At 42.9% G+C, this 16,581-nt stretch overlaps 3 protein-coding genes across 6 annotated transcripts in view; 1 reads left to right on the forward strand and 2 right to left on the reverse strand.

Moving 5' to 3' along the window:
• Positions 1 to 4,822, reverse strand: part of cntf (ciliary neurotrophic factor) — a 7,857-nt gene extending 3,035 nt beyond the window's left edge. The window contains exons 1-3 of one of the 2 annotated variants that reach the window (XM_030062390.1): positions 4,745 to 4,822; positions 4,382 to 4,508; positions 1,660 to 1,974 (exon numbers count right to left, since the gene is read on the reverse strand). In XM_030062390.1, the coding sequence (XP_029918250.1) occupies positions 1,660 to 1,974; positions 4,382 to 4,501 (435 nt within the window). In that variant the 5' untranslated portion in view covers positions 4,502 to 4,508; positions 4,745 to 4,822. Of the gene's footprint in view, positions 1 to 1,659; positions 1,975 to 4,381; positions 4,512 to 4,744 lie in introns of both variants that reach the window. The other variant, XM_030062382.1, reaches the window with a different exon arrangement.
• Positions 4,823 to 6,775: 1,953 nt separating this feature from the next.
• LOC115360320 (uncharacterized) lies at positions 6,776 to 8,965 on the forward strand. The gene is made up of 2 exons (XM_030053173.1): positions 6,776 to 7,098; positions 7,551 to 8,965. The coding sequence occupies exons 1-2, from the start codon at positions 7,016 to 7,018 to the stop codon at positions 8,266 to 8,268; spliced, it is 801 nt and encodes a 266-aa protein (XP_029909033.1). The 5' UTR covers positions 6,776 to 7,015; the 3' UTR covers positions 8,269 to 8,965.
• Positions 8,966 to 9,003: 38 nt separating this feature from the next.
• Positions 9,004 to 15,817, reverse strand: zfp91 (ZFP91 zinc finger protein, atypical E3 ubiquitin ligase). Of its 3 annotated transcripts, none has more exons than XM_030053141.1 (12): positions 14,898 to 15,817; positions 14,500 to 14,537; positions 14,183 to 14,299; positions 13,673 to 13,715; positions 13,140 to 13,247; positions 12,937 to 13,032; positions 12,598 to 12,777; positions 11,814 to 11,864; positions 11,521 to 11,599; positions 11,236 to 11,350; positions 11,021 to 11,120; positions 9,004 to 10,899 (listed from the first exon to the last, which is right to left on the reverse strand). In XM_030053141.1, exons 1-12 carry the CDS (start codon positions 15,305 to 15,307, stop codon positions 9,882 to 9,884), a joined length of 2,355 nt encoding a protein of 784 aa, XP_029909001.1. In that variant the 5' UTR covers positions 15,308 to 15,817; the 3' UTR covers positions 9,004 to 9,881. The 3 variants fall into 3 exon arrangements, with proteins under 3 accessions (XP_029909001.1, XP_029909010.1, XP_029909019.1); XM_030053150.1 differs by having other exon boundaries at positions 13,673 to 13,712; positions 14,898 to 15,816; XM_030053159.1 differs by having other exon boundaries at positions 12,940 to 13,032; positions 14,898 to 15,816.
• Between the last annotated feature and the right edge of the window lie 764 nt (positions 15,818 to 16,581).

Below are 16,581 nucleotides of genomic sequence, written 5' to 3' on the forward strand. Positions count from 1 at the left end.
AAGCAGGTCTTTTCTTGTCAGCTTGAAACCCTCAACCTTTGCTAAGTTTACAGTAACCAGGTAGCAATGCTACTAATGAGAAAACGTGCACAGAGGCTTCTGCTGCATTTGATTATGATCGGATGTATGAGGTTGGCAGGTGGGAATGTGTCATTGACACATGTTCAACCTACAAGGTGGGAAAAACATGGATGTTTGCTAATATTAATGGGCTTGGTGATGTTAGCAACAAACTTTAAATATATATTTATCTAAATAAATTGACCATATTTTACTGAATTGGCCATATCTGACCAATTTTTAAGGTTTAATCAATTATTGAATTGGTCTGTTGACTGATCGAAGCACATACCATGGTGAAAATCAAACATTAACATCTTTTGAAATACTAAATAGATATTAGTTTTATCTTTGACAGTAATGTTCTGCCCAGCTTTATAACTTTTCTAATAGAAAAGAGCTCTGGCTTATACTTGAATGCAGTAAATTAGTGATGCATAGTGGGGTGGGGTGGTGTGGGACGTTATCAGAAAGGAGAGGGTTGACAGTGAAGCTGAGATGGAAGGGGACCTACAAAAGACAACACTCACATTGCAATGGGTCCTTTTGCCACAGTGTTTCTGTCTGCATTACCAGTTAACACAGCTTTTATGTGTGTGTTAGGGAACACTGTGGAGGCTGAGACAAGACAGGTGGGGGCATCTGACTTCAGCTTTCTGCTTCTCTGACTTCTGCATAGAGATGCCCACTAACAAAATCTATTCTTCGTCCCTGCATGCCACCATTTGAGACAGCAATTGACTATGTATTGGCGCTTAATCGGTTCTGATTTATTTAGCCTATCACTTTTGCCACTGAGGGGCAAAAATGGTGAAGTTCAGTAATCAAACTCTCATTTAAGTTCAGTGAGGAAGAGGCAGCGTTGTCCTCTGGTAGGTGAAGTTTTCTGGATTTGCCTTTAATGTAACTGTCACGGCACAGTGGAAGTGCTGTGTGCAAAGGCAGTGCTCACTTGAGGTTTTTAACTCTATGGATTTTTGCATTTTTCTCACCAAAAAGTAACAAATAACTAAACTCCAAACCCAAATCTGTGTGAAGCCTGACCTCTTATGAAAAGAAGGGTACCTTGTCTTTGGTGGCAGGTGATGTCCTCACTCGTTTTGGTGCACTGTGTTATACTTTTCACCATTAGAGGTCAGGCTTCTCAAAGATTTGGGTTTGGGGTTTTGGTGACTCTTTAACTTTTGCCAAATAAATAATGCTCTCCAGAGTTACATTAGGACCAGCCTTCTGTCAGCCAAAATCCATTCCAGTCAACAGAAACACCAAAGCAAGATGCTTCCATGAGGTGCAGTCCAACACATTAATTGGAAAGCTTGAAAATACATCTTTACTTTATACAAATACAGCTTACAGTTAGCACCCTCTTCTATATTGGGACTGCTTTGTAATATTTAGACAGCCTTTGTTTCAAATATGTCCTTTAAAAAAGACATTAAAGAGGGAGATTAAAATGGAAATATCTCATAACATGACATAAGCACTGTAAAACAATAATGGAAAACAACAAAGAAATACAAAGGAATGAGCAAGAGCTAATTAATTTCCATCAAAGACATTTTCCATTATCACAACAGTTGTGACAACATCCATGCCTACCTCTAATCCCTCTAAGCTGGGAGTTAGGACCGCAGTCCCGTCTGTGGCTTTGAGGAGTTCTCCAGTGTTGGCTAAGAGCAGGGACAGTCTGTCCCTCACTGTCTTCCTCTGGCTCTGATAGTCACCCTTCTCTGCACCTCCCAGCTCCTCTTCCTCTTTGGTGATGGCTCTCTCCAGAAGGCTACGGCACTGCAGCAGGGCGGAGTGGAGACGCCAGAGCTTGTCCCTGGTGTCCAGCTGGGATGAGGGAGGTGGGACGGTTACCAGACGACCATCAGCCACCGTGAGATCTGGAGAAAGGCTCTCCTTCTTTCTCTAAAGGAGGAAGGAGAGATAAGTGAGGAGGATGAGAATAGGTAAAGAGGGAGGATGTGGGAGGCGTTGTGCAAAGTGGGAAAGATTGAGGGAGATTACAGAGCGGAGTGGTTACTCATCAAGCACTGACATCATAATTTCACAGTAATCTGGCACCACAGGTCATAGGCTAATTAAAGGGCCATACCAGTGATTTTGTATGTTTAGTATAACATACATAATTTGTTCCCAAAGTAAGCAGTCATTTTTTAGAACTCTGATATATTTTTCCTGCATTTTATCCAGCTATTGGTTTCCATTCATTCCACTATGATATGAAAATGAGACTTCAAATTTTCTTAACACTAGTATTACATCGTCATAACAAAGACATGGTCATTGACTTCAAGTATTATTGCAATTACACCATGGATTCATTATCAACTGGTTAATTAATTAATTTAATCAAGTAATTTAATTTGTTAATTAAAAAAAAAATAATTGGCCAATATTTGCCAGAGCCAACAATGGAAGATAGCAGCACTCATCAAAATGCCACTCAGCCAATCAAAATGTGAGATTGGTGTAAAGGGAACCAAGACTTGATTTGTTTTGTTCATGCTTATTCATTCTGCCTCTGAGAAAATCTATTCTCATCATAGAGAAATATACCTCTCCTTTGAAAAGAAATTTATCTTAACAGAATTCCACAATGATTTAGTAATTGAGAAGAGTTGAAATTGAACTAGCTGAAGTGATATGTTTGGTTGAGCAAACAATTACAAACCTAGCATGCACAGTGTGGAAAAAGTGGCATATATTTGGAGGTCCAGCAAATGTTAAATCTGAAAAAGGATGGCAGCTGAACTCTCTCAGAACTACTACATTATATGACCAACTTGAAATTAGCAAATGAGTTTGAATGAGATGATTTGACAAATTAACGTTGGGCATTCTGTTAGATCATTCAGGTTGTATTTGACAAATTATTCCCCCACTTCAGCAGGAATTGTAGTCACTCAGCCTGCTCTTTACTAGTTTGGTGAGGTGTGAATCCCCTGAGGCTTCGCTGTCACATTATACTGAGGTGTAAATGTTTATATCTGTGTGCAAGTTAGTACCAGTGTGAAAGACGTGACCTGATCTAACCTGTGTGCCAGGGGAAGTGGTTGTTTACTGCGTAGAGTGCAAGGGAAATGGGAATCAGGCGGTTATAGACCCCCTGGAGACCAAAAACGTGGCCCAAGACAATATTCTCACACATCATCATGACTTACGATAATGCGGTAAGGTCTGAAAATGATTAAAATCTATCAAACCAATGATGTAAATCAGTGCTTTCCCACCAAATGAACAGACAATGGACACCCCACCTTAGAAAAGCTGTCCCCTGCCTGAATAAAATATTCAATTTGGATTGGTTTCAGCAGAGACTATATGTGCCAAAACTCTAAATCCTGTTTCAAAGACAATCCCTCCCAATCACGGAAATAAAAACTTTTGGCGGAAACAGGGATGGACATAAATTTCTCTCTGACAGTCTGACATGCATGCAAATATTAAATCATTTTACGGTGCACACTGGAATGTATCTGGTAATCCTGCCTTGGGGCTAAAGCTATATTGCTGAAAAATTATTCCACAATGGCAGACATATAAGACTGCGTCAGAGGCAGGAGACTGAAGAGGACATGGAGGATCAGAGGAGGAAGGGTCAAATCCTGGGAGTTGTGGATAAAGTTACATTCCAGGCCGCTCCCTCGCTCCTAGCGAGACACATGAAAGGAAGGATGAGGCAGCAAACTGGCAGGAAACCAAGAAGTTTTAATAACCAGTAGCTCTCACACCTATGGGCAAAGAGACGCAGGCTCGTGGAAAAGAGATGAAGGCTACGTGCCCAGGCGCTGATGAGCTTGTGCCAGAAAACGCCCACCTCTGTCATTCCGATTGAGCCCCCCCACTCGGTCTGCATTCCTACCCCCTGCTGTCCTAGACATAATCTCTCTCTCCAAACACGCACACACACACTACGCATACACACACATCCTCTCTCTCTCTTATCTCTCTGTTGCACGCATCCCTTTCTTGCTCTCTCTCTCTCACACACACACACACACACACACACACACACACACACACACACATACACCTCCTTGTATTTCTTTCTCTCTCACACCCCCACACAAACATAATCATAGTTGTGTAGACTCTCTCTCTCTCTCTCTCTCTCTCTCTCTCTCTCTCTCTCACACACACACACACACACACACACACACACACAAATCTATTAATTTTCCATTTAACCTTGGCCTATTTCTCTCTCTTTTACATCATCTCTGCCTCTCTTTCCCAGACTGTGCCTCTGAATTCACACTGTGTGGACTGTCTGTTTTGCACACAGTGGAAAATATAAAGCCTCTGCACTCACAAACAGTTCCAACAGGAGGGCGCATTCGTGATGTAGCTGCTCGGCTATGGCAGCAGCCCTGGCCGCCGTGGTCCTGCTCGGTTCCGTCCCGGTCATGCCTCTAGTCCGCCTGTCTGCCATGGGACCTCTGCTGGGAAGACACAACACATGTACTGGGAGCGGAAGAGCAACAGGCTGCCCCCCTATTATACAGCAGTGTAAGCCCGCTTCATCCCAGCAGCGGATTCCTTGCCATGGTTCACTTTAGCAGGCACTTCCGATCCTCTCGCTTGAAACCCAGCCGGTGTTATTAATTAAGGCCCCGGCTGTCTCTTAAGTTTCGGTAAAACGAGTTTCCCAGTTTCCCCGACCTTCACTACTTACTCTTAGTTACTTATGTTACAGTGTCTGTGTCCCGCTCCGCCCTCTCCCCCGGGAACCTGATGCCAGGCAGGAGGAATTTAACGGGACAAAAAGCAAGCGCTGAGGCTCCGGGAGAGGGAGGAGTTCATCAGCCTCTTATTTATTCATGAGGGGCTTATCTTGATTTACTGGTAATGACAAAAGTGAAGATCTGAAAGTCTAATTTAAGTAGGGCCTGCGCTGCTCTGTTTGAGTTTGCCGTACTGTTGCATAGGCTATGCGCACGTGTTACAAAAATAACAATAAGCAAATGTCACAGCAAAAACAACAAGTAAATTTACCTAGGGCCTTGTAGGGAATATAATGTAGGTCTATTTGTGACACCACAAAGAAGTCGTACTGTGCTATAGCCTAGGTCCTACTAAAGAAATTTTATAATTTATATTAAAATATTTTCTCGCTGAGAGATATAAAAAAGACAGACAGACAGACAGATAGATAGATAGATAGATAGATAGATAGATAGATAGATAGATAGAGTTAAACAGGTACAGCCTAGTCAAAACTAAAACAGTTGTGAAATAATCCAAATTACATTATCTAGGAAATTAAAAGTTCCCTTACGTGACATTACGAAATTACAGGAGGCAATCCATCATTAACTGTGGTTAGAGATAGGGCGTCTCTAACCAAAACCATAACCATAAGCATCTCCAACCAAAATGTTGCCAGAAATAATTATAATACTCTTATAAGGATTATGATATGTCTGTGGACCTGAATGGTGAGACTGTAGTGCCCGCCTGGTAGGCCTGCTTCACTGTGGGGCGGTGATCTCTCCTGGTATTGCCTGTTTATCCATTGTATGATGCTTTATCACCTGTATGTTGCTGCATGAATAAACAATAAAGTTATAGATATAATATTATTCAAATAATTACTTAATCAATACAAGGACACACAGCCATGACTTTTTATATGCTTCCTTCCGATATGTTCTAATTTAGGTCCCATTTGTGGTTGGTAAGTAATCTGTACGCCAGTTTGATGTTGACAACAGCTGGCACTGGTTGTTCGAGTCTGTCAGCTCCAACTACAAATAATATTTCAGTCACAAAAACACAAACACCCATCTGAATAGCAAAAAAAGGCGCCACAAGAAAACTGAAGCGGGGGAAAAAAGACTGAAAAAAAAAAAAAAAAAAAAAAAAGTAAGGTGCAGTTTGCATGCAGGTATTTCACCTGTGGTTTCAAATTCCATTACAGGTGCAGCCAATGGATAACTGGATTAACGTGGTCAACTAATCTAGCCTCTTTTCTGCCATAATGACAAGAAACATAAACCATGATAAAGCTTCTTGTTTATCCATATATCAGTACAAGATCTGTTTTTTGCAGAGACAGGAAACATTAGGCCACTATCTGTTTATTGTGGCTTGACTGACGTTAATTGCTGCAGGTTTTAGTTAGTGAAGATAGGACATTTTAAAATAACTGTATTATGATAATAGTTATACCAATATAAACAATGTAAAACAAAGGACAGAAAGTCATTTGTACCCAGTGTATAATAGGAGGAGGAAAAGGACCATATGCTGTAATTTTACCATATGACAGGTTAGGCCCTGAGAATTTAACAGGTCTTTCATTGCATGACTGAATTATAATAAGAACCTCATATGAACTTTTGTTTAGGGCCCCCCAAAACCACATTTTTTGTGTCTGTGTTATCCCCGTGATTAGAATTAATATGTTAGTTCTTTTTCTTAAGGTTGTACATAGCAGGAAATTGCAAACACTGCCGCAGATGTCTAACACACCACCATGTAGGGGAGAGCAACAGGTGATAGCTGGAGCTGTGTAACACGTTATACTCTTGGCTGTTCGCTTCAGTGGTTAAATACAATGATGTGGTGGACAGGAATGCGCTGCCTGGCGCATCTGCGTGTTTGTGGCTGTTGGTTGCGGTTTCGGTCCAAGAGTGACTTACAGCTGCAATACCACGCCTGTACTGTAGGTGGCACTGCAGGCATACAGATATGTAAACAGCACTAAGTAGCACCCGAAGAACAGAAGCTAACGTTAGCTGACACTGGAGAGATTTGATGTTTCTTTAAAAGCGGAGCCAGGAAGGGATTAAACACTTTCTCACTGCATTACCATGACAAGTTCAGGTGTTTAACATCATATAGCAGCTGTCCCAGTGACTGCAGCACCGTTACTGTTCGCAGGTTTTATTTCTGACACGAGCGTAACAAGCTAGCTAGCTTAACTTAAAGCGTTTTCATTGATATGAATTCTCTGGTTGGCTACGGAGTCTCTTCCGAGTCTGACAGCGAAGGAGATGTTGACGATGTAAACAACGATAAAACTGGGTAAGTAGTCATTTAACTCAAAAACATTTGTATGAAACCGTTGGCTGTCCAATACTGTTGTTTCCTACACATTAACATTAGCGTATTACTGTAATCAACACATTCATATCGTTAATCTGCGAAGGAATGGCTCTCTCTCCCCTGTCCCAATTTAACAACCAAATCCTGAAATTCTCTCTCCATTCAAGCCAGTGGACTTTATTGGCATTAAATACAACGTACTTATTGCCAAAGCATAGCCTATACGCAATACAAATGCAATTTAAAGGATACAAATGAAAGGGAGAATCTAATCTAATTTTGCATCTAATGTGCCATACTCACATCTTTCTCCAGTAATACTAATTAGTAGGACATTTTGTGGAATATTTTTAAAGTTGTGGTGAAATTTATTTACTCTCTCTCTCTCTCTCTCTCTCTCTCTCTCTCTCTCTCTCTTTCTCTCTCTCAAGTTCAAGAAGGGAGGTGAGTGAGGAAGCAGCAGCCACCAGCAAGACCCGCAATTTCTTACTGGAGTCTGGGTCAGCTTCCAGTGAGTCAGGTAGTGAATCAGAACCAGAGGAAGAGGACACACAGCCCTCTCCACCACCACCACCACATCCCCCACCAGCTGCAGCAACCACAGCCTCCTCTGCACCATGTAGGCCCACACTCCCTGCTCCCTCTCTGAGCGCCCTCAATCCCAGCAAACTACCCCCTCCTACTCTTGAAGCCTGCTCTGACAGCAGCGTGTTTGCCAACCCCTTCAAGGCTCAGGCGGACCAGAAGCTCAGTGCCTTGCAGAAGCATGTCCCACTCACCATGCAGGCTAAACCCTCCCAGATAGGAGGCAAGAGGATGTGTGTGGCATACAGGAAAGATGGAAGGTGCCGGTTCGGGATCAAGTGCAAGTTTGCACATGACAGTGACCTCCAGACTTCAGTCATTCCTGGTGACATTCGCCCTTCATTAGGTACTGAAACACCAGTGTCTGCTCAGGTTGACTCCCATGCAGGTGGCTCATTTAGTGGGGGATCTCACCGCTTCCATGAGGAGGCAGAGGAGGAAGAGACTGAGGGGCAACAAGGGAGGAAGAGGAGGGCAGGATTGAGTAACACCCTGATTCCTCCCAAACGAGCCATGAAGCAGTACGTTACACAGAGGGATAAAGAGCGGCTCAGTATGTCTTGAGAGATGATGTATAAGCTATGACAATGTGCTGTCAGCAATACATTGATAGTATGTAAGAAATGTAGTGTGTATTCCGAGTATGTATCTGAATAGAATTTAAGGATGCACCAATATCAGCTTTATCAGTGTCAAAATCCATATCAAATACAAGTCTTTAAGAATCAGTTGATACCTGCTGAGTATCAATCTGATCCATTACTTTCACTGAACAGTATAAGCTTGGACCATTAGTTTGAAATCACTGGGAAAAATTTTTGTAAATCCTTCTTTTTCCCACAAAATAGTCTTGTGTGTGTCATAGATAGACAAAGTCAGTAGTTTTTTGTTTTTTTTTTAATGTCTGACATGTTACTCAGGTATTGGGTATTAGTCTTGGATAAAAATACTGATACTTCATTTTAGCCCAGTGTTAGCACAATACTAAATCCAGTATCGGTACTGGTGCATTCCTTGTAGAATGTGTTTCCCCATCCTATAATTGATTAACTTAGGCATTTCATTGTGTTTGAAAAGTTTTAGAGAAAAAAAAACACTTGATATTTTGTTCTTCAGAATTATACTGTGCAACAAAGAATGAATACACTTCCTGTAAATGTTTAGACATTTATTTACATCATACAAATGAACAGTTTTTGTGTCTGCTCTACCACACATCCTACATCACGAATCTGAAGGGTGTAGATTCAAAATTGATACATGATCAAGGGATCCTATGTATTTTTTTTTTTTATTATATATAATAACATGACTATTCAAGGACTATTTCATGACATGTTCAGTTTCCATGGTCTAGTGACTGCTTACTGTTACTTTTTGGATATATACCTGAATTGAATACCCAAGGTCATCTTCTTGCTCCCTATAGCTACCTGGGACTTCTGTGAGGAGGAAATTTATTTTACAGGTTATTATTTCTTCAAACCTGATTAAATATACCAGCAGCCAATCTTGACAATAAGCTAAGCAACAGAAAGGACGGTCAAAGTTATCAAACCTTTTAGGATAGAAACCATGTTCCTAAACTTCTCCAGGGCTGTGAACCACCTCCTTTACAGTCTATGACTTTTCCAGCTTTTGAAATGTTTGGGTTTTGTCTGTTAAGACAGTTTCGGGTTAATCTTTTTCTTTTAAATGTGTGAAGCACTTTATTACAAAGTGTTTTGTATTTAAACTCATATATATAAATAAAGTTGACTTGATTTGAAAGTAGAGACCCTGATGGTACCACACATTAAGAGTCTAAAATGTGCTGTAGTTTACTTGGAGGTATGCTAAATTATTGCATAATAGCCTGGGCTTTGCAATAGTGCAACATGTCCTCCCAGAACTGATTTCAGCATCAATACACACACTCACATAAAAGGCCAGTTAAGTTTAGAGGACTAACATTATTTCACTTTATGTGCAAAGGCAATGACTTACACATACAGACACACATCCATATCTTTCCCTGATACAGATAAATCTAAAAAGCTACCAAAGGGTGACTATGGGTGAACAGTACATAATATATTGATGATCCTACATGTATCTCAAACATTGCATTACAGTATATAGGGTCAGTGATAACATAGCTTCTACCTATGCCCTGCCTTAACCGCACCCTTCCTATGTTACATGAGTGCCTGTTGCACATGTCCCTCGGTGCCATCAGTCAGACCTTCCCCTTCCCCCGTCTGCTCCCAGACCACACCGCCCTCCCCCACCGCTTCCGTCTGCTGCAGGGAGTTAGCTGACGGAGAGGAGGAGGAGAGCACCGAAGTGTCCAGAACAAAGCTTTCCCCGTTGGTGGAGGCTGGATCTTGGGGCTGTGGCTGGGACGGGGAGAGGAGAGAAGGGGTAGAGGTGGCGGTCTGCAGGGTCTGGAGCTGCTGAGGGGTTGCTAGAATGGGGATCTGTTGAATGTGGGTCTGGGACTGGCTGACGGGCTGGAAGGTCATGTGAAGGATTTGTGTTTGGCCTTGCTGCTGCGGCTGCTGGGAGGAATACGACTGAAGGGGCATTTGCTGCAGCTGGGGTTGGTGCTGGGTCACCACTGAGCTGGAATGGAGGGTCAATTGCTGAACTTGGGGCTCCTGTTGTGACTGCTGAGTGGTCTGTACAAACTGGAGGGGCATCTGGAGCTGGAGGTGGGTCTGCTGCTGGTTGTCAGCTGGTGAAGAGGGGTCAATGGGGGACAGGGCGATGGTCACCGGCACCTGCATAGTGTGGAGGCTCTGGTCTTGACCCAGTAACACCACCTGGTGACTTACTTGTTGGGCCACTTGACCCATCTGGGACACTTCAGCCACTTGCTGCCCAACCTGCCCCTCTTGGCTCAGCTGTGCCACCTGCCCGCCTTGCCCTACTTGGCTCACCTCCAGGTTGGTAGCCTCAGCTTGTAGGGAGTTTCCCTGCAGTTCCAGCAGGGAAGCAGGTGTTGTGATGAGGGCACCAGCGTTGGCAGCCAGGGCCTCAGCGATCAGTACCTCTGGGTGACTCTTGGCTTTATGGGCCACCACACAGTCCTTCTTCTCAAACTTCTTGCCACAAATTGAGCAAGAGAACTGATAGGTGGCGTCGGCATCGTGCTTCTTCATGTGCCAGTTGAGAGAGGCCTTCTGGCGACAGGTGAAGCCACAGATCTCACACCTATTAAATTTGGGAGTAAAGGAAGAAATGTAAGTCAGTAATGCACAAAAAAAGGAATATAAGAGTTTCCTGAATAAAAGAGCAATCACATGAAGTAAAAGATGAACAAAGTGGCACTGACTGGAGCGGCTTCTCTCCTGTGTGGATCATACGGTGCACAGCCAGGTTGTGGGAACTCTTGAAGGCTCGAGCACAGAACTCACAGATGTAGTCCCTCTGGTCTAGAATCACAAAACACAACTCTACTGCTCTGCATCTACATTCTTTTTTAAATAACAATACATTATTAGAAATTCCTCTTCTCCAATCCACTCCAATTTGTGTGTGTGCATGTACCTGTGTGATGCTTTGCATGACGCAAGAGCTGCTTCTGTAGTCGGAACAGTCTTCCACACGAGGGATGAGGGCATACATATTTCTTCTTGAGCAAGTGCTGGTACTTTATATGATGCTGAGAGGACACAGTGGGGGACAGTTCAACATGAGGAGAAGAAAAACTACAATTCAGTCAGTGTAAAATGTTTTTGTAGCAGAGGCTAGGATAGATTCCCATGGATCTTTGATCTCTTACAAACTGTGACAAAGACATAGAGTCTTCCTCAGGATTTTGTTATGACAAACCTGTAGGTAGCGAGGATGAGCCAGGACAGTGCCACATCCTTCCATCTCACAGCGGACATACTGCACTGGGGGCTTCTTCCTGTGTAGGACACAGGAAATCTTAAGTCACTGACAACTTATAATGTTAGATTGTTAGATTCATCATCTCATTCCACATGCCTACGAAAAACACAGGTAGATGTTGTGTGACATTACTCCTATAATCTCTATCTCCACAGGAGGAAATGACAAGAGGACCCAAGGATTTATGTAAAAACCTTTGTAGATAAAGCCCAAAAAGACTTCAACCTCACCTTCTCTTTGGCAGCCGTGGAGTTTTGTCATCTTTCCGTCGCCTGCCTCTCCTAATACAGAAAGAACAAATAAAGAAAGTCACTGCCTGAAAATGAAAAACCCAAGCATGTTTCTTTTATGTTGCAAATACAAAAGCCAGCAAGCTGGCTAAGGTGCACAGCACACGAGAGAAATACTGTCACAGGAAGAAAAATCAGTAGTATGTTGACATGCACAGTGACTGAATCAGAGAAGAAAGACGCAGTCGATGCTCACAACAAACATGTTGATGTCAATATGTCTTTATGCCAACAGAGCTTCGGAATCTACATCACTTTGTTGCTGAAAAATGCACTGCATTGTAGGATTGTGCTGCTATTGCTGGATTTTTTTTTTTAATACATTTGGCTTGTATGTAATATGGTACATTGCGGTTTTTGCTGCACTGTTGAACAGACTTGACAAATCTCTACACAGGGAAAAGCTCATAAAGGATGTCAAGCAGCAACATGCACAACCATGCAAAGAATAAATGTTTACACGGAAAAACTCATAAAGCAACATGAACAAAAACCTTTTCTTGTTTTTAATGGTATGGGTCGGTATGAGAAACCAAAAAGTGGATACACTTGTGTTAACAGTTTCAAAATGTTAAGTCACATGTGGCTTACAAATGGATAGGTGCATGTTTTGCAAATGCACTAGCCAACTGTATCTATTATCTGCTATCCTGCAGCAAAACCATCTCCCACTGCGGCGTGACGACACATTCCCAAGCTCTGCACACTGATGATTACTGCTTACTTCCTTGGTCCATCTGGGTCCTCCCCTGTTTCCTCCTCCAGCTTCACCTCTTCCTCAGTGCTCTCCAAGTTCTCTGAACCTTCTATCTTTATCTCAGTAACCTCCTTCTCTTTTGCAGGTGCTTTCTCTTTCTTCTCCTTCTGTCTGGGAGGAGGTCTGCGCTTTGGTTTGGGGACATCTCTGAAAAGCAGAGAGACAGAGAAAAATGAAGAAAACTGGTGTTTAATTGCATCAGATATGGGCATCTAACACAACATGATGAAGAATGTCTAGTAAAAATGGATGAAGCAAATGTAAACACAGAGGTGGATGTCCACAAACACACACACAAACACGTACAACCTCTCAGCCTTGGGGTCGTAGCTCTGGTCGTTCAAGTCATCTCTGAAGGGGACGTCTTCATCACTGCTGAGGCCCTCGTCCTCCTCCACGCCACTGAAAATAAAAAGTAAATCACTCTTTACAGGAATTCTCCCTTTTTTTCTTTTTTTTTTCTTTTTTTTTTTACACAGGGTCAAATGATACATTTGTGTTTGGTCTACCTCTGACTTTGTGGCTGGTAGTTGAGGTCTTTTGGGTCGTCCTGAAATGGAGGGTCTTCATCATCCAGGACCGAATCATCAACCTCCTCGGACTCCTCTTTCTTCTTACTGAGGTACACACAGAACAGTGGTCATGAAAACACAGCGCTAAACTCTTCTCCAGTCAACACACACACAGTAAGATATTATTACAGCATGATAACTAACACACATTTATGTTTCTGGGACATAAATATATAAAAAACAAGATATAAACCAACCAATATGTCAAACACTTATGTAATAGCAACACTTGATCCATGAATGATTCTCTGTAATTATCTTCTAAATGTGATAACTTCTTATCTGTTTCATGTTCTACAATAACTGTCACTTTCTGTCGATATGCTCCAATACTTCTTCTCCTTACTCGTGCTTTTTTCTTGGTGATCAACCCCATAAATACAGTTTTGGCAACAGAGTCTAGTCCTTAATCTTGGCCAATATTTGCCCACTGTGCTGATCAGGACCACAGTGTAAAACTGTGTACTCACATTTCAACAGTGCACTTCTTAACTTTCACATCTTCATCCACTGTCATATTAAAGAGAGAAAGAAAGAGAGAAAGAAGGCAAGAAAGACAAAATTATTTTGAGCAAGAGGCAAGACATCAAGTGTTAATGGCTCTTTGCCACTAGCACTTGTTATTTTCATGATGCATTTACAAATATAACATGATGCAACACTGGGTAACACACGTCTGTATAAAATATCCAATCATTACAGTGCAGTCTAATCCATTATGTCGACGCGCTTTTAGCCAATAGTGGTGCAGGAAGCCACGGAACCCAGATTACAGTATTTTCTACACTAAAAGTCCCGATGGCCCTGGATCACAAGGTAAGAGAACAAATTGAGCCTCAGTTCAAAGCATGTTTTTACAGAACAAATATGATCATAGAGAGAAGTGGCCAGCATGACTGTGTTAAGTGCTCCTGTTCTGCAGTGCTTTGGGAATGGAGGCAACACCGAACATGGCAGCTGATTTGCAACAGGTTGCTCACCAGCTGGATTGTCTGTGCCAGGTTCGCTCTTACACACGGGCTTGGCAGAGCCCCTGGCAGCCCTGCCAGACGAGGGTTTGGCACGGCTCTGGGCTGGGGGACGTCTAGAGGGAAGAGCTGGGGTGAGGAGAGCAGAGACATGCCATCATACACGTGTCATTCAGTGGGACAGGTGAGCAGACATAAACACACCTTCAATACAAATATACTTATAATCCCATAGGCAGCAGATGATGTTTCATTTTTAAAAATAAAGCATGAGACATGAGTTTTCCTATGACATTTCTTCCTTTGTTAAGAAATATGGGGCACATTACCTTGAACATCTGTGGCAGATTTCTTGGAGTCCCCTGAGCTGTAGGAGAGCAGAGAGTTTAGCAAAACAAACGCAAGTGGTTTATTTCTTATCTCTGACTCTGCAGCGAGTAGCATCTCTACATCCATGCAGGCAAACCTCGCATCGGAGAGGCAAAGCTTGCAGAAGCTGCAACTCATAGCTTCGAGTAAAAATCTGTCAAACTGGAGAGCCAGGTAAGTTTTTCCCCACCCTCCCCATACATGGCTCAGAGAGGGGACGAGCCATGCTGAAGGCGTGCTTTGACAGGACCTGACCCTGAACTTGTGGCGATAACTCCGCAAGTCCATGTCAAGCTGCTATCCATACACACTTTATAATAAACAGCGGCAGTGGCTCCATGCATAATGCAAAACTTACTCTTTAGCTTGGACGCGGTCACCTTCGACCTCTCCGTCGGGCTCGGCTGATGAACCTGCCGGCTCTGCGGTTCTCCTCCGCCTGGAGTTGGAAACTTTCCTCCGCTTGGTCGCACTGGTGTCCGGGCTTGGCTCGTCTTCCTCGTCGCTTTTACTGTCCTTCAGCCAGGCCGGGACCGCCCTGGTCGACCGGTCCCGCAAAACCCTGCCGGAGCTCTGGGGGCTCGGTGCGGCTCCGTTAATGTCCGGGGAGGCGGAGACGCCGGACCTCGGACGGCCCGCTCCCCGCTCTCTCAGCCCCCTGCGCGGCGTGGCGGCTGCACCGGTCGCCGGGGTCTGCTCTGCGGCCTTGTCCTCTACCAGCTCCTCTAGTTTATTTACATCCCCGGTTGGGTCACCGTCCGGCTCCATCACCGAGTGAACCCCTGTTCCTACCTCAGATTCCGCACACGGTCGAGCAGGTTTACTTGCAGTTTGAGTAAAAACGGAGAAGATCTGGTGTAAAGACGTTTTGATTGCAAGAGGCCTTTATCCAACAGTGTGACATATTTCACAGAATGCGTTGGTTTCGCCGCAAATTATGTGCATTAATTTATTGATTTTAATTGAAAACTTTTCTTAATTATCTATTCAGTAATAAACCGATATAATTTTAAAGAAGCAGACACTATTTTTGCGTTCTTAAAGCTATAGTAAACCTACTTATTCGCACCGGCCTGGAGCACAACCATTTTGTGCGCTTTGTTGCGTCTCCTTTAAGCCAAAAATAAAAGCAGGGTTAGATTCATGATCGGCAGCGCTTTTCAGCAGCTGAAAAGCTCATCTGGATTTCCTCTCGTATCCCACAGAGCCACAGGGCTGAGCCGCTTTGTTTATAGATCTGCAAAAAGAGCAGCAGCTGTGCAAAAGCAGCGCGCCTGCAGACGGCTATCCAAAGCATTGTGGGAACTGCAGTTTAGTTAGATCAACGCAGCTTAAGGCTATTTCTTCTTCGTTTTTTTTTGTTTTCAAAATCGGACGATATTACACACAATGTGTTATCCTTACTATTTTTTTTTTAATTTTTATTCTTATTCTTATTATTTTTTAGTAGTAAGCGCAGTTGTAGTTGTTGTAGCCGTATTTATTATTTATTACTATCATTATTAAATTTGTAGCAAAGTGACTGCACCTGTTTATAGTATAGCCATGAGGCCTTTCAGATGGTCAAAATATTTTGTCTGTTGCACACACACACACGCACATACACTCACATACACACACAAATAAGCTGAAAATGACAATATTCTTACAACTTTACAACACAGGCTGCATATTAAAAAATTGTAAAAATGCTTTTTACAACATGTAATATAAGCTGGCACTTAAGTCAGGCGTTTTACTCCAAATGTGGTTCATAATGTTTGAAATGCTTCTCCAATACATTCTGTGGCACAGTGGAGCTAACATGGCTGCCAGTGGAAAAACTGCACTGACCAAACACCACAGCTTTGCCTCAGGCTGACCAGCTGATGAAGTGTGTCTGCCACTAGATGGCGATGTTGTAGCAGATTTTGAACTAACTTTCATGGCACAAATCCTTCAGTCAAGTATCAGTGTTGTTTTTGCTTATCAGAGCAGTGTGTGTGAGATAGTTTAGTGAAGACACCACATGTCAGCTCCTTTGCATACTCTGACATAGCTGC

This window comes from Myripristis murdjan, chromosome 1 (genome assembly GCF_902150065.1).
Source record: "Myripristis murdjan chromosome 1, fMyrMur1.1, whole genome shotgun sequence".
NCBI classification, from domain to species: domain Eukaryota; kingdom Metazoa; phylum Chordata; class Actinopteri; order Holocentriformes; family Holocentridae; genus Myripristis; species Myripristis murdjan.